General features: G+C 43.0%; 1 protein-coding gene across 1 annotated transcript; it reads right to left on the bottom strand.

Moving 5' to 3' along the window:
* Nucleotides 1-1,041: 1,041 nt before the first annotated feature.
* zbtb7b (zinc finger and BTB domain containing 7B) lies at nucleotides 1,042-21,720 on the bottom strand. Its single transcript, XM_063488448.1, has 4 exons — nucleotides 21,168-21,720; nucleotides 18,727-18,836; nucleotides 4,195-5,273; nucleotides 1,042-4,072 (listed from the first exon to the last, which is right to left on the bottom strand). Exons 3-4 carry the CDS (start codon nucleotides 5,265-5,267, stop codon nucleotides 3,442-3,444), a joined length of 1,704 nt encoding a protein of 567 aa, XP_063344518.1. The 5' UTR covers nucleotides 5,268-5,273; nucleotides 18,727-18,836; nucleotides 21,168-21,720; the 3' UTR covers nucleotides 1,042-3,441.
* Between the last annotated feature and the right edge of the window lie 2,035 nt (nucleotides 21,721-23,755).

Raw genomic sequence — 23,755 nt, 5'->3', positions numbered from 1 at the left:
ACTGCTACCGATCTTTAAGAACTGGGGTGATGTGGAGAGTTGTCGTAATTACAGAAGAATAAAGTTGATGAGCCGTAGCATGAAACTATGAGTTATTCAAGCTAGGTTAAAGAGCGAGGGTGATGATCAGCAAGCAGCAGTATGGCTTCGTTCCGAGAAAGAGTACTGCTGTTTGCTTTGACAGTGTTGATGCAGAAGCATAGAGAAAGTCAGAAGGAGCTGCACCGTGTCTTTGTGGATCTTGTTTGCAGTGGTGATGGACAGGTTGATAAGGTCAGGCAGGAGTCTTTGTGGACTATGATGTTTGCAGATGACATTGTAAACTATAGGGAGAGTAGGGAGCAGGTGTAGGAGATCCCAGAGAGGTGGAGTTATGCTCTGGAGAGAAGATGAATGAAAATCAGTACAAACGAGATAGAATACATGTGTGAATGAGAGGTGGAAGGTGAACATGTGAGGAATAGAGGTAGTGAAGGTGGATGAGTTTATATACCTCTGGTTAGCCATCAAAAAGCAAGCAGTGCACAAGAGAATGAAGAAGAGAGTGCTGGCAGGATGGAGTGGGTGGATACGAGTGTGAGGGGTGAAGGATAGTAGCAAGAGTGAAAGGCAAAGTTTACAAGATTGTTGTGAGATCTGTTCCAACGTATGTTTTGTAGATAGGAGGCAGAGCTTGAGGAGGCTTAGTGCTACTAAGTTGAAGATGCTGATTTTTTTGGGGAGTGACCAGAATGGACAAGATTACAAATGTGAATATCAACGGGATAGATCAGGTTGAGCAGTTTGGAGACAAAATTAGAGAGGCAAGGCTGAGATGGTTTGGACATATGCAGAGGAAGGACATTAGATATATGGAGCTGCCAGGCAGGAGGAAAAGAAAAAGGGCCTAGAGAAGATTCATGGACGTAGTGAAGGAGGATATGCAGAAGGTTGGTGTGATAGGAGGAGGATACTGGGGATAGGGTGAGATGGGGGCAGATATGGAAAAAAAAATAGTAAAAAAGTAAAAAACAAAATAACAGTAACACAGAAACACCAAGCTTAGATATCTTTATTTATTCTCTTTACAATAACTGAAACAAATCTTGGGAAAATGAATTCATATCACTGAGAAGGTCCACTAAAAACCGAAAGACAAAAATGTATCCCTGATAGCGGGGTCTCTGCTCAGACTGTACCCCATGTCCCTTCACCGAAGCCAGGAAAACAAAAAACAGCTCACATAGAAACTCACACTTCACAGCTGGCATCAGTTAAACCACATTCATTCACAAAGCTCCGACTGGGAGTACCAACACCCTTCATGCCCAGTACCAACCGTCATACTGCCATTCCAGTAAGACTGGTTCTAGTAAGGCCAGTAGTTTACTGTCACTACTCGTATTCACCTACATTTTAATTCATTCATTCGTGGTTTAAACATCAAACAACTTGATATAAAAGCAAATATGAAACTACTGGCATTACACAAGTATGAAGAGTGTCAATCACCCTGCAGCACCAGTTTCTTCCCATTCGATATTTTATTTAATCACTTAGTGCATTGCTCAAGATTTCCTGAGAATAGTTGCAGCACAAAAAAAAACAAAAAACAAACCAAAAACTAAGGCAACTTCATCCCAATATATATATAAGTATATATTATATTTGACAATATCTGTACTAATATACAGGAGGAAGCATGTGGGTTTTAAAGAAGTATTCTCTAGTTGAATCACAATTTTTTAAATGGTAGTAAGTGAGTGAATAGAAAAGATTTTAAAGGAAAATAAAAGAAAAAAAGCTTGAAGCTCCAAAATCTCTTAGTGCAAAATAAACTGGAAACAGAGAAAAGGATTCACTACAAGGAAAAGAGCTGACAGTGCACACAAGGCCAGATCAGCGTGGCTGATACAGCAGGCTCTGAAAATGCAGATTTCAATGAAAGTGAAAATAAAAACACAAACGCTGTCACTTCAAGCAATTGATGGTTGCATCACACCCCGTGAAGGTTCTGCTCCAGGTAAAGGGTGATAAAAAGCTTTTGGTCAAAAATGAATGAACTGAAAAGACAACGGCCCCCTTTAGGCCGATCTGTAAGAACTGCCATGCAACAACATGTGATACAGTACCATACATGTTGAGTTAACAACTGAGAGCGTGCTGAAAAGTCTGTTTACGAGGGAGGGTTTCAACCCCTGATACTGCTGTTCCCTTCTCTCTGGAATGTGCCTGTGTTATGGAACCTGATGGGGTTAAATGTGCAAAGAATGCATTTGAGGATGAATGGCCAAAAAACACAACAAAAAACCCAAAACAAAGACACTGCCTGTAAAAAGGCTTTGAGGTGTATGGAGACCACGAGGAAAGACTTTTAGCGTAATGCAGCTTGGATGAGGAGCGGATCAGATCTGTGTCCAACCCTCTATTTGGTCTTACAAAAGAGTTTGAGCGGAAGAACCTTAATAAATATCAATAAATAAATAAATAGAGAAAGGGCGTGGGGGCACGTCGTCTTCGATCAAAGAACCCGAGTGAGTGCATTGGAAGACTTTAGTCCACAGCTTCTCGGGAGTGGGGGGAGAATTGTCTTTACCATTTATCAGCATCAACTCATTGACCCAGACTTTGTCTCTTTTTGGTCAGGCATTTAACACAGAGCTCTGCAGCTCTTAAACACTCAAATATAGAAGCAGGTTTCTTTCTCATGGCTATCAAAACAGTTGGGAAGAATCTTGCCTTCAAACCCAACATTGGCTACAGTTCACCTCTCTCATCTCCTCTTAAGAAAAACCTATAATCTTTGGTTTATGCATCAAATCAAAGCTCACTCTACAACTAACAAAAAAAAAGAAGGTAAGATTATTGCTTTCAATGCACAGAAAAAGTCTAATTACTTAGACTGCATTTCCACTGATAACCACCAGAGGACAGGGCACACAAACTCATTGTTGTGATCCAGCTGATATGACTCCTGAAGTGCACCTGAATCAACTTATTTTGTAACTAAAATATACATCTTAAACTATCACTCCATGCCGCAGCCCTGGATTTTAGTTTGCATAGTAAAAGCATCCCAGGAACCACACGCGCACACACACACTGACACACACCAGCTTCCAAAAATAAAATCAAGACATAAGAAACAGCTCAAACCTAAAGTAAATGAAATTAAACGGCAAACAAGAAATACATTTTAAAAGACAAATTAAATCAAATGCCAACAACCAGAAGACAAACATTTAAAATATCGCAGAAAACCCGTTTTACAATTTTTCTTTTATTATATTTTTTCATTTAATATTTGTTTTCTTAAGCGCTCTCTATCGGTGAGCAGCAGGTAATTAGTCCAGCCACCTGAGTGATCTTATTATTATTATTATTATTTTTTTTTTTTATTGTGGATGTTTTACCACACACGCATACACACACTTGATCAGTCAAACAGACGTTCTGTTTTCACTATTCCTCTTCTTCTGCCTCCTCGTCTCCCATTTCCTCTTCCATTTCTTCGGCCCACCGGTCGCGATGTGTAGCTGGCGAGCGGGTTCTTCCTGCATCTTCTCCCTCCGCCTCCCTACCTGCTCGCATGTCCAGCCCTCGTAGGAAAAGCTCGGGGTAGCTGGCCAGCCTCTGAGACCCAAACTGGGCCAGAGCCTGAAGGGCGAGAGAGTGCTCCCTCTCGATGTCACCTGGAAATATAAGTGGTGGACCGGCGCCGGAGCCACTTCCCCCTTCCAGCACTGTGCGGGGGATGAATGTAGAGGAGTGGGGCTGTAAAGACATAGCCTCCAGATGGTTGGACTGCTCCCTCCTGCCTCCGTCACCGATCCCATCCTCCACCAGCTCAGGCCCACGTCTGGGGCGACGCGTGCGTAACTCCAGGCAGCTGTGACCCTTGCGGTGACGCTGGAGGTGGTCCTCCCGGGCAAACGCCTTGTGGCAAAGCGGGCACTCGAAGGGCCGTGCCCCACTGTGGAGGGACAGGTGGTTTTTGAGGTCATAGGAATGCAGAAACCGAGCAGGGCAGTGGGGGCAGGGGTACGGGCGCTCGCCTGTGTGTTTCCTCATGTGGATCTTCAACTTATCATTGCTGATGAAAATAGAGCAGAAGACAAAATCATGAAGAGGTAGAAAGAGTTAAAAAAAGAATATGATGAAAAAACCAACAACAACCTAGCACATTCTGATTATCGTAGTAAGAAGTTTCTGTACCGGGTAAAGCGGACTCCACAAGCACTGCACTGGAAGGGTTTCTCTCCAGTGTGCGTCCTCATGTGTCGTGGCAGTTTTCCTGCTCCGTGGATGATCTTCTGGCAGACAGGACATTGCTGTGGGGTCTGAGACTTCCTCTTTCTCCCCCCTCCCACTACTGAGGGGGCTGCACCGCGATCAGCTACAGAGGTAGGCATGGAGGTGCTTCCCATCAGCATACCATCTTCACCCAAACCCTCAATCTCTTCATCCCCTGACAGCTTGTCATTTAGGGGCGGGATGGGAGGTGGGTGGGCTATACGAGGGCGGTCTTGTAGCCAATAAGGGAGCCCTCCGTTTAGTGTAGCCCCTCTGCCAGGTTCTCTAATCTCTTTAGGATCTCCGTTCTGGCCAGGCGTGAGGCGAAGCTCGTGGTGTTCGGGGCTAGGAGGCTGAGTAGAAGGCAGAGAGCGAAAGCTGTCGGATGCAGGTGAAGGATGCGAGATGGGAGAAGCAGGCGGCGGGTTCAAAGGTGAGGAGTTGATGTTGTGATATGGCCCAATTTTTTTCACCTTTTTTCTGTCTGTTTTTCTTCTGGAGGCCTTCTCTATTACCCTCTCTACCCCTACCATTCTATCAGTAGCTGTGTGCTGAACTCTCTGCTCCTCTGCTGCCTCCCCCTCTGCCTCTGCAGTCTCCCCCAGGATGTCTCTGCAGGCGTCAGCCACACACTGGATGCCCAGAAGCTGAGCCCCTCGCAGCACATCTCTCATCCCAGAGCTGGGGATCGTCAGAGTGGCAGTGTAGGCGAACTCCAGCAGGGCATCCAAGGCGTCTGGTGCCACACAGTCCAGCTGGCAAACGCTGAAACCTCCTCCGCCCTCGCCGCCCGCTTCTTCTGTACCGAACAGTCGGCGGAAGTACAGACTGACAGCAGCCATGACCGAGCGGTGCGTCGGGTAGCGTGCCCCGCGGGAAGTCAGGGTGAGGTCACACAGGAGGCCTGTCCTCCTCTGGTCATTGAGGTGGGACAACAGTTCATTGCTATGCTCCGGGAAGGGAATCCCAATCAGCCCGTCCTCTCCTGGAGACATTGCCACCTACATGAAAGAAAGGTAATTCAATTTATGTGCGGAAGCAGAGGGATGAGCAAATTACAGGCTCATTTTTTTAAAGAAAGACACATTATTGCTGTGTAGTTTCTAAAAATAAGAGACCATCCTTCACAGAGTCATACTTAAATCTCCCAAAAATAAATCTCGAAGTGTCACTGACGCTAGGATTCCCCTTTCACCCGACGTACAGTTTAAACGGGGATCAACAACAACAACAACTCTGCCTCGTGATCCTCCTCGCCTCACTCTCCCTGTACTTTTGATCCAGGTTACTAAATCAGGAGGTGGTGATTTTTGGTGGATGTCGAGAGGTTGGGGCATTTGAGAAAAAGTTCAAATGAAGGCAACCAAATGAAGCAGAAAAAAAATCATGTGTGACACGGTGGAAATATAAAACAAAAACGACAGTGAAGATGAGGAAAGGACACAAGGTTATGTAATGTGCTGTAGGCGTCGTAACTAGAGGGCAGTAGGTTAATTCGTGTGAAACCCTTATAGCATTAGCTGATTGAAATAAAATACCAGGTAGAGAGGGGCTGATGGAAGAGAGAGAGAAGGAAAAAACCCAAGCAAGAGAGGAAGTGACAGGCTAGAGTGGGTGAAAGGGGGAGTACCAGTGAAAGAATGAGGAAGGGAAAAAAAAAAAAAAAAAAAAAAAAAAAAACAGTAAGAGAATTATAAGCTTTAATAAAGACGAAAATAATCTGACGTCAAATACAAATTTTTTGAGTTGCAACAGGTCCATCGGTGACTCTCATAACGCGGTCTTTGTATTTTTTCTTTTAAAAGTGTTGCGAGGATATTTTAGAAACCAGTTTTTCGACAAGAAGTATGAGCGGTGGGTTGAACGTAAAATCCCGTAATGAACGTCAAACAAGGACAATGACTTTCTTTATTTCCCTTTGTGAGATGTGACAGTAATAAGACCCAACAACTCCCTTCTTTGGATCCCTAAGCTCGCACCTCACCCTGTCCACACTGTACCTGGTCGACAATATCTCTTCACACACCTGAGCAGACCAGATTTTCCACAAACAACTCACCCTCCAGATTCCCCCTCCCTGCCCTTCGTCTCCCTCCCATAGCAACTGGCAGCCCCCTGGCCATCCAATAACAGTGTTCACATGGTGCCCAGAGGGCTCTGCTCAACAACAGTACATCCACCTGACTAACCTGCTCCAAAACACACCCTATTAAACACACACGTGCATGCACAAGAGCACACAGGCATACACACACACACACACACACACACACACACACACAGAGTACACATGAGCACTTGCACACATAGCGTGCCAATCTGTGGCTCCCCCCACCCACCATTGTTAGATTTAACCTGTTATGTGATGATCTTAACGACAGGCTATTTAAGTCACGCAGAAATGCACCCCACCCATTCAACAACGAGAAAAGAAAATAAAAGTACAGGCAATTAATGAAATGCCTATCAAGAACCTGCCGGTACCTTTCTGCAAACTTTGTGGTCCTTTTGATTTCCCAAACCATCTCTTTCACGTGCGAAGGTGAGAGGACAAACCCACCCAGAGGTCATAAATGTTAATCCTACCTTCCCTTTCTTTATGGGCATGGGGACCGTCAGCTGGAGACGAGGCAGCGGCTGTCTCATGGCTTCCATCTTTTCGCTCTTCGCAAGTCTTCTCCTTCACTTTCCTCCTCGCTCTTTCTTTCTCTCTCTCTCAAAACCACTCTTTTTTCCTATTTCCTCCTTCCTTTAGATGTGCAGACAACTTAAAAGGTCTGATCTCTTTGTCAGAAGTCGGGGTTAAGCGTTCATCCTTGGGGATGTCTACCTCGTTCGCACATTCTGTCACTCACTCTCCTTCCTGTCGTACCAAAAGAGGGTGCAGGGTGACGAAGACAGATTGAGAGATACCCCTCCCCCCCCCAAGTCGCCTACGCGCCCCCTCTCTCCAAAACCCAACGGCCCATTTTCCGAACACTTTCCGATAAACATAATCTTCCTGCCGTCCCCTCCCTGTTCACAAGTACGAGGCCAACAGGTACGTGGATCGCAACGCGGCTAAGGTTATGGCATCGCTGCGGTTGCTGTGCATTAATACCCATCCGGCTTCAGACCATGCACATTAGTACAACTACTTTTGCAGGAAGGAAATAAGCACATGCAACCAAAAACCATGTGAAATGTAAAAAAAATAGAAGAAAAAAGTCTTTTTTGGTAAAATCAAAGAACGCAAAAAACGAACAACCGTGTAAGAACCAAAATCATATTGGCATTGTGAGTCATATTAAAACAGTCAGGTAGGTGCAATATGAGAGTTAAACCATATCACATTGCACCACTGAGACAAACTGGTGCAAAGTGCTCTTCCTTTGAAACTTAGGCGTGTTGAACGTCACTGGGTACTTGTCAGAAAATACCACCAAAGACTCTGTTACAAATATTTACTAATATTTCTGAAGCCAACGCACTTGTACAAAGAATTATCTCGCTGAACTTGAGGCATCAAGGACGACATGTTGGGCCAACTGCTGATACAGAAGAGTGAAGACGTTCAGACGGCCTTCTCAATTTTTTTTTGTTTATTTGGACACCTAACTTTTGCTTTTAAATTCACATTTCTCAGACTTGGGATGTCAGACGTTTTCAGATTAATACAAATGAGGGTTAGCCGCTTTTCCTCGTCTTAGATTCCTGCAAACTGAATAAGTTTGACTTTTAGAGCATATGCCGGACAAAGAAAGCATAAAGATGTCCCTTTTGCAACATCCATTTTTCACAGTTTCCTGAAATTTTACGGACAATTCTGAATTTGTAAAATAATGTTTAAAAAAAACGTTTTAGGCCATCATAGTACAGATAATGAAGAGGAAAAAAAACAGTGGAAACTAAGCAGATAGGACACTGGAGCAGAAAATTGTATTCAAACGGCTCCATCACTGGTAATCACTCCATTAAAATCAGATTATTTATTTTAAAAAACACAGAGCACACAGTGTAATATTTGGAAATGCTTCACAGCAAGCGAAAAGTCACTCAAAGGCAAAAAAACAGAAATTGAAGCCCTGCAGAAAAGCGAGAAACAAAGGGGTTTTGGTAGGAGCAAACAACGGTGCACATTAAATTTCCGGCACAGGGGAGAGAGAAAGAGAGAGAGAGAGACAGAGAGAGAAAAAAAAGAGCATCATGGGAGGTTGGTGGTTCAAGCTTGTTATTTTAGGCATATTCCTCAGAACACAGACGTATTCGGAAAATAATAAGATTGCATAGAAGTTTCAACGATTCCCATCAATTTTCTGTCTGCCTGTGAGTCACTTAATACTGACACATTATGACATGCACAGCCACAAACTACACACTCTTCGTGTCTCCCCCCCTTCTCGTTCCTTGTGACTTTGTTTCTGGTTGTTTTTGCCGCTTACGAAGGACATGTCTGCATAAGTTGCTGAATCTTGCAACACATTGTAACTAATGTTAAACCAGCCCACAGGCTGATACCACAAACACATATTGTCATGCACTTGAAAGCTTCCAAGCAAGTGCTCAGCTATTAGCCTAACTCTTAATAACTGTCACTCTTAGTTTATTCATGTTAAACAGGACTTGTTACCTTAAAAGTCAAATAAGTGATAGGACTGTTTGCCTTTAGGCGTGTCTTTGAATGTCACTCTTACTCTCGCCAAAACACACAAATAAAGTGAGCATGCAAAGTAGATAAAAGTCAGGTTTTTTAACTCATGGAATTTTGGATTGTGTTTATTTTCTGTACATTTAATGCGACAGATGTTATCTTTCCAACAATTGTATCTCATCTCTTTCTTAGTTTTTTTGTTCTCACCTCCTACTCTTTGTCGACGGTGGAGGAATTTACCACCTCTGCAACTTTACGGTTTCCTCATCCCTTGCTTTCATTATGTGCACACTCTTCCTCTCTTTTAACAACAAAGATCTATTTGTTTGTTTAAATATAGAGATGACAACTTCATATCATTTTTGGGGGTCTCCATCTAACTGGGAGGCCACTGGTCAAAAACCTGCAGGTTATACAAAATGTATTTTTAAAAAAAGAAGAAGAAAGAAATCAAAGAAATGAGGAGGATCTGCCGTGGATTTGCTTTTACTGAAGAGGAAATGGAAACTTAAATCCACAGTTACTGTCCACCAGCTCAACAGAAAGAGAGAGCAGTTTGTGTGGAGGCCAGGAAAACGACAGCTGCAGGATTGACCGAACCTGCTCACAAAGATTTACTCTTCAGTATAAAAGCAGCTTATACTATCCATCGACTATATCGTGAAATCCCACTGCACACACTGAGAGCGTGTGGTAACTGGAACTAGAACTGTTGGTATTATTTTTATGGCTCCTATTTTCCGTTAAAGGCTGTAAGTTTTCCCAGTCCACCTCAATTATATCAGGCTCCAGCACTAAGGGGGAAAATATGACTTTATACTATTCACAGAAAACTGTGGCTGAGAGAGGGAGAAGGAGAAAAGCTTTTATGAATTCTGATGTCAGATGTTTTCCAGAGTGGCCTGCTCGTGTGTGTGTGTGTGTGTGTGTGTGTGTGTGTGTGTGTGTGTGTGTGTGTGTGTGTGTCCACGTTGGTTAATATGAGCACTTGTGGTGTTGTGATGGCTTTCTCAGTACTCGCGCTAGCAGACGGACAAGTTTATGGATCGATTTTAGAGTTTTACAAAGTCGTTAGGTAAATCTAAATTGGAAGAAAGGCTTAAGAAAAATTGTGCAACAGTTTTGAACGTGGCTATGTGCAAAACGTTTGTGCTGTTCAGTGACTCGACGGGAGCACACAGATGCGTTTCAGCGGCTCTGAATAAATTATTATAAAATGTCCTCGTTACAGACGGAGTTTCTGTATGAAATGAAATTCCTCCTACAGAGACACACAGTGACTAAGAAACAAACACGTGTACAAGTGTTTTCATTCATATAAAACCCCGTATTTAGCGCAAAGTTAATCCAAACCACAACAAAACAAATCATGATGCTAAACAACCTCTGCCACAAAAAACAACAAAACAACTACAAAGCAGCCAAAAACATGAAAAATAAGATTCAAATTCATACCGTTTCTCCTCCACACACTTCGTCCGGCTCACACCAAGTCTCTCCTCTGTTTGACAGACTGATTTAAAGGGTTTAGAAAGATTTCAACCTTTTTTTTTTTTTTACACCTTACTTTTTTGGGGGTAATGACTTGAATGTGGTACTGGTACACCTTCGCTGAGAAAGAGTAGGGGGAGGAGGAAATGTGGGGGGGATGAGAAGAGATGAGAGTATACACACATAATGTCTGCCAAACCAGAACCGCTGCTTTCAGCCAGGCTAAGCGCTCTCAAAGGCATTACAGGGGCGAAAAACCTTCACATTTAGAGTGACGACTGTGTCTAAAACTGCATAAAAAGCAAAACTAAACGGACACGGGCAGGTCTTCTAGTAAAGCAGCTCGTCCCTGCTGGGAGATAAAACACAAACTCCACCTGCTGTGTGTCCCAGCAGTTCCCTCCGGACTGAACATTTGCATCCCACCAGGAGATATAAAAACAGACGCAGTGAGGGGGGTAAATTTGAATCGCCATTTGAATTTGTCAAAGACAAGACTTGAGACACCATCATGATAATTACAACGATTGCACCCTGCAATAACTGAAGAGGAATTTAGAAAAAAAAAAGAGAAAGAAAAAAAGAGAAGTCCTCTGAGTTGATATTACTCAGCAAAGTTTGTTCTTTCTTTATTTAAGAGTGCCCCTGCAACCAAGCCCTCCTCTGTCCTTACTGTAACTGGGGCGTTATGATGTGTGTGTGTGTGTGTGTGTGTGTGTGTGTGTGTGTGTGTGTGTGTGTGTGTGTGTGTGTGTGTGTATAAAGTGTGACGCATGCGCACGCTGTGGTCTTAGTTCCAAGAACACATTACATTATTCATTTGGTTGGCAGAGCGAAGGCCCTTATCCCCTCGCCCTCCCACACCACAACACTCCACTGCGAGCTACAACAGCAGCCGGTTTGCATGCCAGACCTGAACGCCGGTGTGAATCTGCTGGAGGATTATCAGCTTATCAGCACATGGGGCAAGACATTTGGGTGCACATATACATTGTGTAATATCCACCAGCTTCTAACCTGACATCTATGGGAATAAAAGGCTTTTATGTTTCCCTTTACCACATGAGAGTTATGCATCCAAAGGCTCTATACTGAAAACCTTTAAAGAATGACATTACAGTGTGCAAGGGACAAATGGTTGGCTTTTGAGGAATAACTGCTAGAAAGTCATGGTTTTATTTGGAAATATTATTTTGTTGTAACTTAGGAAACAGGATTTGTGCTAGCCATTCTATTTGTATAGTTTAATGTAATTTTATGGAAGCATCTATTTGATATCTGTTGGAGAAGGAAGTGAGGGGATGCCTCTAAGACTTTCAAACATTTTTTTAATGTATAATAAAACTGTAAAAGTGAACTAAAAGTGTAGTAAGATTTAAAGAATACACAGAACATTGGAAGATACGATTTAGTTATGATTAGTTTAAAGATTGGTTTAAAGTACTTTAAATTTAACTTTACATGTTTTTTTTCCCATTCTGAATCATTTTCTAAAGCAGTTTCAATTTATTTCTGTAAAAAAACAAAACAAAAGCAACAAAAAAAACATTTTTGTGCTTATTTTCTTTGCCCGAAATCAGCCTTAAGTCGAATTCTTCTGTTTGTTTGCCCCAGTTAAAGAAGGAGAAGGAAAGGAAAAATCAATCTGAGGTTGGAAGGAAAACGGTCTGAGATTTGAGAAGAGGCAACAAAAGTTAAAAAAAGGAACATGAGGGAGGTATGTTTTCTAAAAACACACATGTTCTTAGAAATCAAACAAGTGTAAGGAGGGTATGGGGGAGGAGAAACACATGAGAGTGTGTGAGTGAGTGAGTGAATGGGGAGTGGGTGTTGAGATACTCTGAAAGATAAAGCAGAGAGGAGGTTAAGACAGGAAAATCTAGTCCCAGCCTCGAACAATCTGTGTTAGCGAAGAGACATGAAACAAGAGTAGAGAGAGTTAAGTTACAAGGGGTGGAGGGGAGGAAGGTGGAGGGGAGGAAGGGGGGAGGGGAGGAAGGGGGGGGGGGGGACAGAAAAAGAGAAGGGAGAGGAGCCATGACATGAAGACTGGGAGGTAAACAGAGCGATAGAGCAAGAGGTGAACACATGCACGCAGCCACAGGAAGTCGCCGAGTCCTTGCAGGTGTATGCGTTTGCGTGTGTGTGCAGATGTCTGAGGGTAGCAGCCACCTCTATCATTAGCATCACCAAAAGGGAGTTTCACCCTAAGATGGAGAAAATGCACAGATGTGTGAGAGAGAAAGAAGGCATGCTGACAGAGTGGTTTCACACTCTGCTCTCCCCCTCTTTTAGCTCCTTATCTGGTCAGCAGTTTCTAGCCCCAGAACTCCACAGCTGTGCGTGTACACTGAAACATCAAGGTGTGTGTGGGCGAATTAAATGCCGCACCCTGCGTCAATTAATAGGCAAAAGCAGGAAATGCTATCTTATTGAGTGTGTGTATGTTTTCTTATATCTGATGAGTCGAATTGAGCTGATGAAGTTGAGGAATGTTTCCACTGAGAGAACGACGACATGCGATTGCATGTGAAAACAAGAAAGAAAAAAAAAAAAACGTCAGACATACAGAAATGTATGCTTGCCTTCAGTTAGCAGGAGTGTTAAAACATGCCAATCAGGTACAGCAAATGAACTGTGTAGGCGTACTGCACCCGGTGCAGTAACTGTGGTCAGAAATCAACCCGACATCTTCACAGTTAGTTTTAGATGAGAAATCACATGGAGAGTTTAACAAAAGAAAAAGTGTACAAATATATAAATATGTTAATTTTTTACATTACCTGAGAGAATATTTAAATTAGGTACAGTAGAAGAGTTCATTAGCAACTAGGAAGTCACTTTTCAGTCATACTTTCAATCGATGCTAGTGCGATGCTGCAACGTAATCGGGGCTTAAAAAAACAAAAGTGTATTATAAAATAAATACGTTTTAGTCCCCCAGCTGCTTAAATTTTAAACTAAAAAAGAAAAAGTGGCAAAAATTTGAATCCAGAAACAATACAATAAAATATTTAAATACACTTTTTCAATACATATGCAATGTACTGCAATGATACACACACATATTTAAAATACATCTATAATCATTTTCCTAATTTTTTTATGTTCTGTACACACAGGTGTATAAGAGGATGTCTGTCAACAGGTTTATAATATAAGAACTAACAATGTAAATCAGTTTCAATAACTGGTCATGGCTTTGAAAAGCAAGTACATATATAATATATGTACTATGAAAATTATAGAAATAACATGCTTGTACATGTGTTGTAATATATTGTGATAATAAGAAGAGTAATTAAAAAAAGTAGTATTTTTAGAGTTAGACACTTGCTCTGTGTTGTATTTTTTAGGGTAATTAATTGGCCAGAAAAAAAGAAAAAGAAAAGACAAAAAACAATTCACAGTTTTGTAGAGGTATAATAAAAATATCGTTATGAGTTCTTTATGTGTAATAATCACACATTTAACATCTTAATTCCTGTCAGTCTCCCTGCACATTATACTCAACATCTCCAGTTTTCTCCTCAAGCTAAATGAAAACTAACTTGTCCTGCTCGATACTCCTCATGGAGCCGCTTATAATATAATGTCCGACTGAAGCTTTCAGCCTTGCCGTGCAGGATATAAAATTATATTCATAAGACTGCTGGGGAGGTTTCACCATGTGATCAACCTAATGCAGTCAAACACAACCCCACCACCACCTGTGCTGCAGAAATTACTGTAGACCTGAGCCAAAAACTCCAAGCTTTACTTAAAAAAAGTTTGCGCTTACATTTTTAAAAAATCTTTGGTGTGTGTTCCTGTGGGTGCTTGAGAATGTAGTAACGGCAGTGGTAGGTGGAGCAGGTGAGGTGGTTTTGGAGATGGCAATCAGTAGATGGGGCAAAAAGTTACGTGAAAGTATTCAGCAACATATTCTTGCGGTACTTTTAAGTGAAATGCTGCTCTCCCCCTCTTTTAAGGGGGGGATACTGGAATCGACTGAAAAACCTAGATTAGCACTCAATATTGTTACCAGGCATGTGTGTAATTGTGGGTCCATTACATTAAAGTTGTCAAAACAGTGGGAGGGTCTTAACAGCTGCTGTTGTCCTGCACAAATGAACTCCCACTTCAGAGGAAGATGTTGCAAAAGGGCTGGACACACACACACACACACACACACACATCCTCACAGAGAGAAATGTTGCAAAAACTAACTGATCCTGATCAATTTCCTCTTCCTGTGCTCTATAAAAAAAAAAAAAAAGGTCGACCACTAGAACAGATGGAGAGATAAATGAAGACAAACACACGAGAAAAGATCGAGAAACGGCTCAGGGGAAGATTAGGCTAAAAAAAAATTTAAAAACAAAACAAAACAGGTGAACGCTGCCAGACTGGTAGAAATGAAAAGAAAGAAAGACGACCAGAGGATATGACCAAACAATGTGTCACTTTCCTGACAAATTGGCTCAGCTGCATGGGAAGAGGAGGAGGCCGCTTGTATTTACTGTAACTACAATCCATGAAATATTATCAGAACTTTAGCCCAGCATCAGGGAGGGCTTTACCGTTTAGCTGACTGGTGTACAACTGCAACACCCACTGCTGTGGTATCAGAAACCAGGCAAGAAGAAGAAAAAAAAGAGAGAAAACAAGAACTTTAACTGCTGATCAAATGATCAGTTAGTGAAGCCAATGCAGCCTGAATGATGGACGAACATCTCAGCAAAACTTTGTGGTCCACAAATACTTCTATTTTAAATTGCATTTAAAATAAAAACAATGCAATTCACATTTTAAACAAAAACTAAAGTGATTTGATTTTTTCCAGGAGGGATGATGATGTGCAGCCTTTTGGAATGAACGCCTCCATTTGCAGCTGGAGTTCCCCTCTGAGCAGCGCACATGAAAGGGGTCAGTTTCAGCTGCAATGACTCCCTTTGCCTGCGCATGTTTGGGTGTTTATTCTCACTTTCCCTGAAGTGTTGTCTCATTGTACCTATTTATGATAACCGCCCGCTCAATGTGTACAGAAACAATTGCACTGTTACTAGAAGAGCTGAATCACGATCACTCCTTCAGTCTGTAGCTTTTGTTTTTTCCCTCAGGCCCCCCCTTTTCTCTTTAACTCGTAACAAGAAGAAGAAGAAGAAGAAGAAGAGTCACGGCCACCTGCTGCTTGGTTAACACTAGGGTGGCGTGGGCTGTGAAGCTGGTGGTCGAGAGCAAGGGAGGGCTGTCAAATGCTACAGAAACTCATGACTGAAAAGAGGAAATGGCAGATACATAACTTCCTCTATTGACACAGATCGAGTGGGGGCAAGACTCAACTGTAGTCGCTGCAGACTGGATTACGGACACCATGCAGTCACCCCTGTGTCATTACGGCTTTAAAGTGGAGAAACAACCGCCATATATGGTGAAAATGCGCAACTTGTCTAAAACCATGTATGTTTAAACAGAGGAAACTTCCGGGCACAGATCTGATTAGTGCAGTTACAGTATTGGATTTATTTAAGGATATCATGACAATAAAGTGCTGGATGAAGACATTGTGATCTTTCACTCACACACACACACACACACACACACACACACACACACACACACACACACACACACACACACACACACACACACACACACACACACACACACACACACACACACACACACACAAGTCAGAGTGCAGGGCACTACTGAAGGTGTCAAAGTGATGCTGGATGAGAACAAAGGAGACACAAGAAAGAGGGTGAGACACCTTCAGATATCTGGGGCTAAAAAAGAAGCCTCGACTTCTTTCAACTCCATCCTCCATCCCCCGTTCTCTCTCTCTCTCTCTCTCTCTCTCCCCCCACCTTCCTCCCACTCAGTCGGTTCATATGAAACTGAAAGACCCATGTCTGAATAGGGGGAATTTATATGGGCTCACATGCCCTAATTAAAGCATTTCCCAGAACTGTGTGCATGCATGTATCAGAGTGTGTGTGTGTGTATGTGTGTGTGTCTGTGACTCTCTTCCTCGCCTGACAGACCACTCAATGTCACTTCCCTTTATACCCACCCTTTCACGGACACATGGTAGTCACCAGTCATACTCTAGCAAAGCAGTGGTCACATGAATTGTCACACCAACTTGCCCACCACACAATCACATGATAAAGTCATAAACAAATTCAAACCTAATTAAAATTAACCTTCAGTCCAGATAACTATGCATAACATATAGGCTTTTTCATGCTCCAGCTTCCTTCAAAGAGGAGTGTTCTCTTTATAACTAAACATATAACATGTAAACGATACATCATGCATTTTATTAATATATATTTTACTTCCTATGACAGTTAAGAGGAAGAGAAAGTTGACAGAACTGCAGCTGTTTTAAAGGTAAAATTCAGTGTGATTTAAACACCAGCGTTATCTGGATTACGTTGAAACACAGGTAAATATGCACCGAGCGTGGCTGGAACTGCACTTCATACAGCACAAATGTTGGTAGGTTTGTGGCATCTTGCTGACATTGACAGGAAACTCTAACATCTTCATTTAAATAATAATCAGCATCACTAATCCGGTCATAAGACCTTTATTTTAGAGCTCAGCTTTCTCAGTAGGTGGATCTGACCTTATGCTGTCAGAAGGCATATCAAAAATATCCATTCATTACAAGGTTTGTTTGCTAATCTCAATTTCACGATCGCAACTGGAATAATAATTTAGCTTTAGAAAAAAAATGAATAAGATTCATGTCTCTCGTTCCATTTTAATTGCATGTTTTTAAATTAGCCAGCATATTGTTGCCTGAAGCTGAAGGAGCCGCTAATCCTCGAAGACTGCGTCCTCTGCTATGTGATTATGTCTAACATTACTGTTATGATGTCCTTAAAGCTCCTTTGTGCTTATTTCCCAACAACAAAAACTTATAAATATCATCAGCCTGGTTTAAAAACATGAGGGTTTATTTTTGGCATTATTCCTGAGCCATCTTTAAAAGCCAGTAGAGCATCTGCAGCCAACAAACCACAGTGGAGTTAACTTCCAGGTTGCCTATAAAATATTTAACTGTTTGACCACTTTATTCAGCTCATATTTATTCCAAGGACACGGATGCTTTCACGATGCTGCTCCCAGCCCACCAAGACCAGTGTTTCCAGAGGATAACACACACACACACACACACACACACACACACACACACACACACACACCATGTTTGATTTAGGAAAGCTCATATGTTTGGCTGATATCGCACAAATTAGTCATGTATGTATTACTCAGCGTGGTAAATGAGTGCAAACGTAGCTGAATATTTACAGCCATTTAGAGAGTGACTGAACTTGTTTCATAAGCAGCACTGATAATATGACATTTTGGTGGCGATTAAATAGCAAACTCCATTTTAAATAAATATATATTTATTAAATAATTCTGTGTAATAGCATATAATTTGTTCAGAATTACATTATTACTTTTTAGCAAGCTACAGGATAAGAAACACTGCTAAACCATGTCGATTTAATGTCGCTGTCTAATTCATCTATGAGCTTGCAGGGGAGCTAATTAATATAACTGTACCATATGCCATCAAGATGTTTTTTTTAAAGTCTAGCAGGGTAACACCGTGTATTCACAACTTTTGAATAATATTAGGAGAGACATGCATCCTGAGGTTACAGGAAAATCAGTTCCTGAGGTGACCTTATAGGCACTGACGCAAGCTCCTTTCACACTCTTCACACAATTGCTTTTGTGACTCAACACCACACACACAACTTTTATGTCCTGCAAGTGTTATCTCCACTTGTACTGTTCATTTCCGTCTACTCCTTGACGCACAATTTCTTCTCCATTGCTGAGGGTGGCCATTCGAAACAGGTGTTAAGACCTTGGCTTTCAAATATGCTTGGATGACACAACAACATTTCAAGATAATCGTTTTCCCATTACACGGTAACGCACGGCTGCCTGACAGCATAAGTGTCGGGAAGACGGAGCGAGTGAGTGATATGCAGACAAAAGCCTCAGTTTGGCTCATCTGCCGTCGCTCTGCAGCCGACAGCTGCTGCTGGACTTTCCGTACCCTGCTTGAGTAGGTTATGTGCCACATGCCAGTCAACAGTATTTTTCACACCTATTGGTAATTGCTTCAATTGCTCACCTTAAAGCTGAGATTAGGATAATTCTGTACCTGCCCACTTTGTGTTGCTACTGATTATTTCACCCGCCTGAAATCTATTGACATTTTGTGGTCTCCAGTTGCCACATAAGTGCTAGTCTCTTCCTGAGTGTACACGTGTTTACAGTGTAAGTCATATTATAAAAAGGTGCGAGATTCCTACCTCCAGTCCATAAACCCAGGAGAAGATGGGTTCTTGCTTTCTGTTCTTTCTCCTTTGCACGACCCTCTACTCTTTGGTTTTTTGCTCAGAGGTTTGCAGATGTCATACACCTGAAAAAGAAAAAGATTTTAATGCTTGAATTATCAAATTGAAAGATGCAGTAAAAAAAAAAAAAGAAAGAAAGAAAGAAAGAAAGAAAGAAAACACACAAACCAGCTGTCCTCTCTCTCTGCTATACACCCCTTCCTCCAAACGAACAGTTGTTATGGACTAGAAAAATGAGTGTACAGTGATTGTTGGCTTCACACACAATTTAAACTTCTTCTTTAAACCAAAGCGGTGTCTAAGTTTCACTTTTTTTAATACTGCTCTGTGCTACTCTTTTGATCTGGTTTATAAAATACCTGTGACTGGTTTCCTGTCATAGTTTAGATTTTCTAAAGGCTGAAAACGAAGTCCCGAGGAGGTGCAGGAGTGTAGCGCTCTCTCTCAGAGCACTTGAATTACAGTGTTAGAGAGGCCGTTATTGATTTTTGCCCAATAATGTCAAAGAACACAATGCCTGGAGCTTTAATTTGATTGTTACCTTTAACTAAAGGGTGCGCGAACAAAGAGAGGAGATGTGATCAACTGATAAAGAAAAACACAAGGTGCTGACTAACTAAACGACGCCCGTTTCGTTTTTGTTTTGTCAGATATGTTGGGTTAGCTACGCTACATGTGGATAAGCACACACACACACATTTGCACACCCACAAGTTATCATATGATGCACCAGATGTAATTTGGAGTGGAGTGGGGAGTTCTTGTAGAAGAACAGAAAAAGAAAAATGCACCGACAGAAACCAACTGCTTCCTACTTTGACTTCTTCGGAAAAGAAGTTCTCCAACTGTAAGTAGGGTTGGGAAAGCCCACACACAAATACACACCCCTACACACACACACACACACACACACCTTTTAGATGAACATGATTAGCAACATACCATGTACAAGTAATGAGGGCTTCTTTTTTTTAATGTCCCCAGCTCTCTAACTGAAGGACAGTAAGTATTCGTGTTTCTGCAGATTCAGACTAAACATGATGATGAAATATCCAAGGCTACAAAAAGCAGGCATGCAGACAGCAGGCCAAGATGGAGGTCATGTTAGGACACCAGGAACAAGGGTGGTGGTGGGGTAAAACACAGATGTCTAATTATGTTGCAGACAAAGTTAGGGCAAACAGAGCTGGCTTTAAGAAATTATTTCAAAACCCTGATGGCTCTTCCATGTGTGGCGCCAACCCAGTGTAAGTGTTAGAAATGCCCCATCACATGATGGTGGTAACCGGTTCACAGAGAACACACACACACACACACACACACACAAAACACACACACACACTAAAAGAAAACAGAAAGTACCCAGGCTGTCTTTTAAGGTCTCCTTCTTGTCTTTTTGCTACCTTCCTTCCCTGGTTTCACAGCCACCCACTCTCACCCCTCAGAGACACAGAGGTGAGACAGAAGGAAGAAAATAAAGAAGCCTTTAGTAACACCTGAGCCTGGGAGCTTCACGGGGCTTTAACTGCCTGCAAGGGCGCCTAAAGATTTAACCAAACAAGCTGCTCACAGCACAGGGAAACCAAACCCAAGCCAGTTGAGCTTGTTAGGCCGGTCTGTCAGAGGGGCAAGTCAGCAACACGGTTACCTCTTCAACGACACACACACACATACAGAAGCCCACTGGTATGACAACCCTCCCCACCCATGATGCAGGCTGAAGCCTTAACCTAACATTACAGCCTTTGTAACACAGGATTGTGACAGGATTAAAATAAAACACTGGGTGCGCCATGGGGATGATGATGATGATGATGATGATGATTAACAGACCACTGAGGGTGGCTCGTTTAGGCGCAAGAGACTAAATCCAGCAGATCCACTGCACCGCGTGCCCGTGAGTGGCGCAGGGAGGCAGGTGATGTGCGTGAGAACAGGTTATAGGTTTTGGATGTCAGCCGGTGTTCTCGGCTATAATTAGCAGCCCAGTCTCCAGAAATGTACCCGCCGACCCCGCTCCCTGTCGCTCACCTGGCCGCCGCCGCGCGCAGACGCACGTAACAAACAGCGGCTGCAGCACCTGCTTCGCCCACCCGCAAAAACAGAAGAAATGTGAGAGCATGTGTGGCTCTGTGCGCTTCTAAAAGTAAACCGAAACGCTCTTAATAAATGTCGACGGGAGTTACTGAGTAGCCGTGACGTGTTCAGTCCTCCCGTGACCCCGATCAGAAACCGGGAAGGAGGGAGGAGGGACGAAAGCGCCCGAGGCAAGCCGGTGCTGTCACGGCAGAAAAAACAAAACAAAACAAACAAACCATGCCCCCTAAAAACAACATTTACTTTACAGGATTGCTCTAGTTTGCTGACATTTCGAGGGCAGACAGGTGAATAGTTACCTGAGTGCCGGTGTGTCACCTGTCCTGGCTCGTCGCCTCCCACCTGACCGGCCTCCACACTTCCTGGATTACTTCGTCCCACCCTGCCGACTTCTTCTACTTCGTATATTTCTTTTTTTTTATGCTCCCAGCTCTCGCTTCTTCTTCGCCTGAAGGCGGGGGGGTTCACCGCTCCTGTCGTCCTCAGCTCGACACCTGCGAGGTTTTCTTACTCGCCAAATTGTGCGTCGGCGTTTTTTTCCCCCTCCTTCGCAGCTCCCTTCTCCTCTTCTCTCTGCAGACCGCCGGCTTTCTGGGCTGCTCTGACCCCCTGTCTTCTGCCTGCGCTGGCCCACTCCGACTCCCAGCTCCTCCTTTCTGAGAACCAGGAAGCGGCTTGCCCTACTTACACCCAGTCGCGGATTGGCTCTGGCAGGGCTGGAGAGGAGACCGCCGGGGTGGGCAGGGCACAGGGGGAGGGAGAGAAAGGACAAGAGAGGGGTCCGGCTCTGGCGCGATAGGCCAGCAGCGGTGTCTGTCGAGCTGTCAGCGGCGGAGGGAGGAGAAAGGTGGGCAGGTTTGGAGACCCCGCTCCTCCCCCTCTCTCCTCTGGGCATCACCGCGCAAAGGTGAGCAGAGCAAAGTGGGCGCTGAAAGCGGATTGAAGGATATCTGCCCGTTTGCGCAGGTTACTTGTCACAGGCACAGGTATTTTGAGTCGAAACATCGCCCCCTTCGCCCTCCTCGTGACTCAGCAATATTCCCGAGAAGTCAAGTAGAGGTGACCAAGGGGATGGAGCAGTGGAAGTCAGCCAAGAGAAAGGGTACCAACTCCAATTAAAGGCAAGGGCAGATGCTGATCGATGATTCAAGTTAAACGGAAACGAATATGATAAATGAAACTCGTATAGAGGATGTGTCACATCCAATGTGGTGTCTACAAAGGGCAACTGTTAAAGGGACTTTTTAAAAAATGACTTTTGGTGAATCGGTGAATCAGTTAAGAGAGAGGAGAAAAAAGGAAGTATACGCTATAATCTGCTGAAGTGCAAAACACAGCAACTCATTTATGATTTTTTTTTTCCAGAGAAAGAACAGTGGGGTATATTTTTTCTTTGTGTGTGTGTATGTGTGTGTTTGTGTGTGTGACACAGCCACAGACGCTAAAGAGCAGCCTCATTTCCCTACTGAACTTTCAAGACTTACGTATAAACCTGCGCCTGGTGTTTGAAGTGGTTATGGGAATCACCTCGCTCTTTCAAAGCTTCAGTCTTGTCCTTGTCTGCTGTAGCTCCCGGAGTGTGTGTCGGTTGGTTTTGTAGTGAAGGTGGAGGAAGTCTATATATATTTTTGTGGTGAACTCTGCGAGCCCACCCATACCCCCCCCTCCTCCAACCTTAAATCTGTGCTTGTGCTGCGGTCGTGCTACCAGAATAACACGTTACGCGCTACATAAATGCACCTTATTCCCCACCTAGGGCTGCAGAGTAGTTCAGAAGCGCAGGATCGGGACCTCCCAAAAGGCTTTTTAAAAAGCTGCTGCTTAAAAAAAAATTATATTCTTATTCTACTTTTTCTATTATTTTTAAAATTATTACAGTATGTGAAGCCCAGTTTCTGAATTTTAGTGTTTTATTTTAAAAATAGAAGGGAAAAAAAAAGAAAATTTAAAGTGTTCATAAAAAAAACCTGTCAGGTGAGATTACCGGATGTTTTTATTTATACATTTTAATGTTTTGGTGTGGTTACAGTGGGGTATTTTATAACCTGACCATATATTTTGGGTGTACAAACCTTTACAAACTCTCTATGCCAGCCTGGTAGATTTAATAGAAATTCATCTGAAAAGGAGTTTTACTGAGGTGCAAAAATTCCTTGGGTACACCACCAAATCTAGAAACATTCAGAGAAAGCAGTCTGACAAGGCAGCATGAGTCTGAAAGCCAGTGAGATAGACAAGTTGTTTTAATATTGGAGATAACATTAAAGCATAAGAAAGAACGGCCTTTCAGTCCATCTATGTAGGCTGACTGCTGTTACTGTGTTTTATATAATAATGAGGATTCAAATAATCAAAGTTGCCTTCGAAAATAGCCTGTTAGGCTGGTTTGTTTCCAGCAGGAAGACTTCCCTCTGAGTCTATTTCAGAGCCAAGCAGCAATTACAAGTCCTGTTTATCCCCCCGCCTCTATTCACGGCTGGTAATCCAGGCTGGTCTGCCTTTATTAACCTCTGCTACACTGACTCCACACTGGGATCTCATCTTCACTTCACAGACTCCTGGCTGTCCCGTGCTCACCTGTCACTCTATGAAACATACTGAAACATATTCATACTAGACATATGCGATTATCTCGCAGGGATGCTCGTTTTCTACCCTGCTGTACTCACCTGATTATTAGAGCGTCGTCGCCATCTAGTGGTCACTTCACCACCGGCAGGCCCGAGTGTGCTGAACTGAGAGCCTCCAACCAGAAACCTGCTCTGCTTCACTATGTAATTGTGTAAATGTGCTTAGAAGCACGTTTCCATCCACAGCCTCCAGCCTCACACCTCCCTCTCAGTTAAAATGCCAGCACAGGTGCGAAAAAGCTGAAATATTTACAGTC

This window comes from Pelmatolapia mariae, linkage group LG10_11 (assembly GCF_036321145.2).
Source record: "Pelmatolapia mariae isolate MD_Pm_ZW linkage group LG10_11, Pm_UMD_F_2, whole genome shotgun sequence".
NCBI classification, from domain to species: domain Eukaryota; kingdom Metazoa; phylum Chordata; class Actinopteri; order Cichliformes; family Cichlidae; genus Pelmatolapia; species Pelmatolapia mariae.
This window is presented reverse-complemented; position numbering and strand designations above follow the sequence as displayed.

Coding starts and splice junctions, on each gene's coding strand:
- zbtb7b (XM_063488448.1), bottom strand. CDS start 5,267: ATGTCTCCAGGAGAGGACGGGCTGATTGGGATTCCCTTCCCGGAGCAT. Junction 4,073..4,194: donor TGTGGAGTCCGCTTTACCCG/GTACAGAAACTT, acceptor TATTTTCATCAG/CAATGATAAGTTGAAGATCC.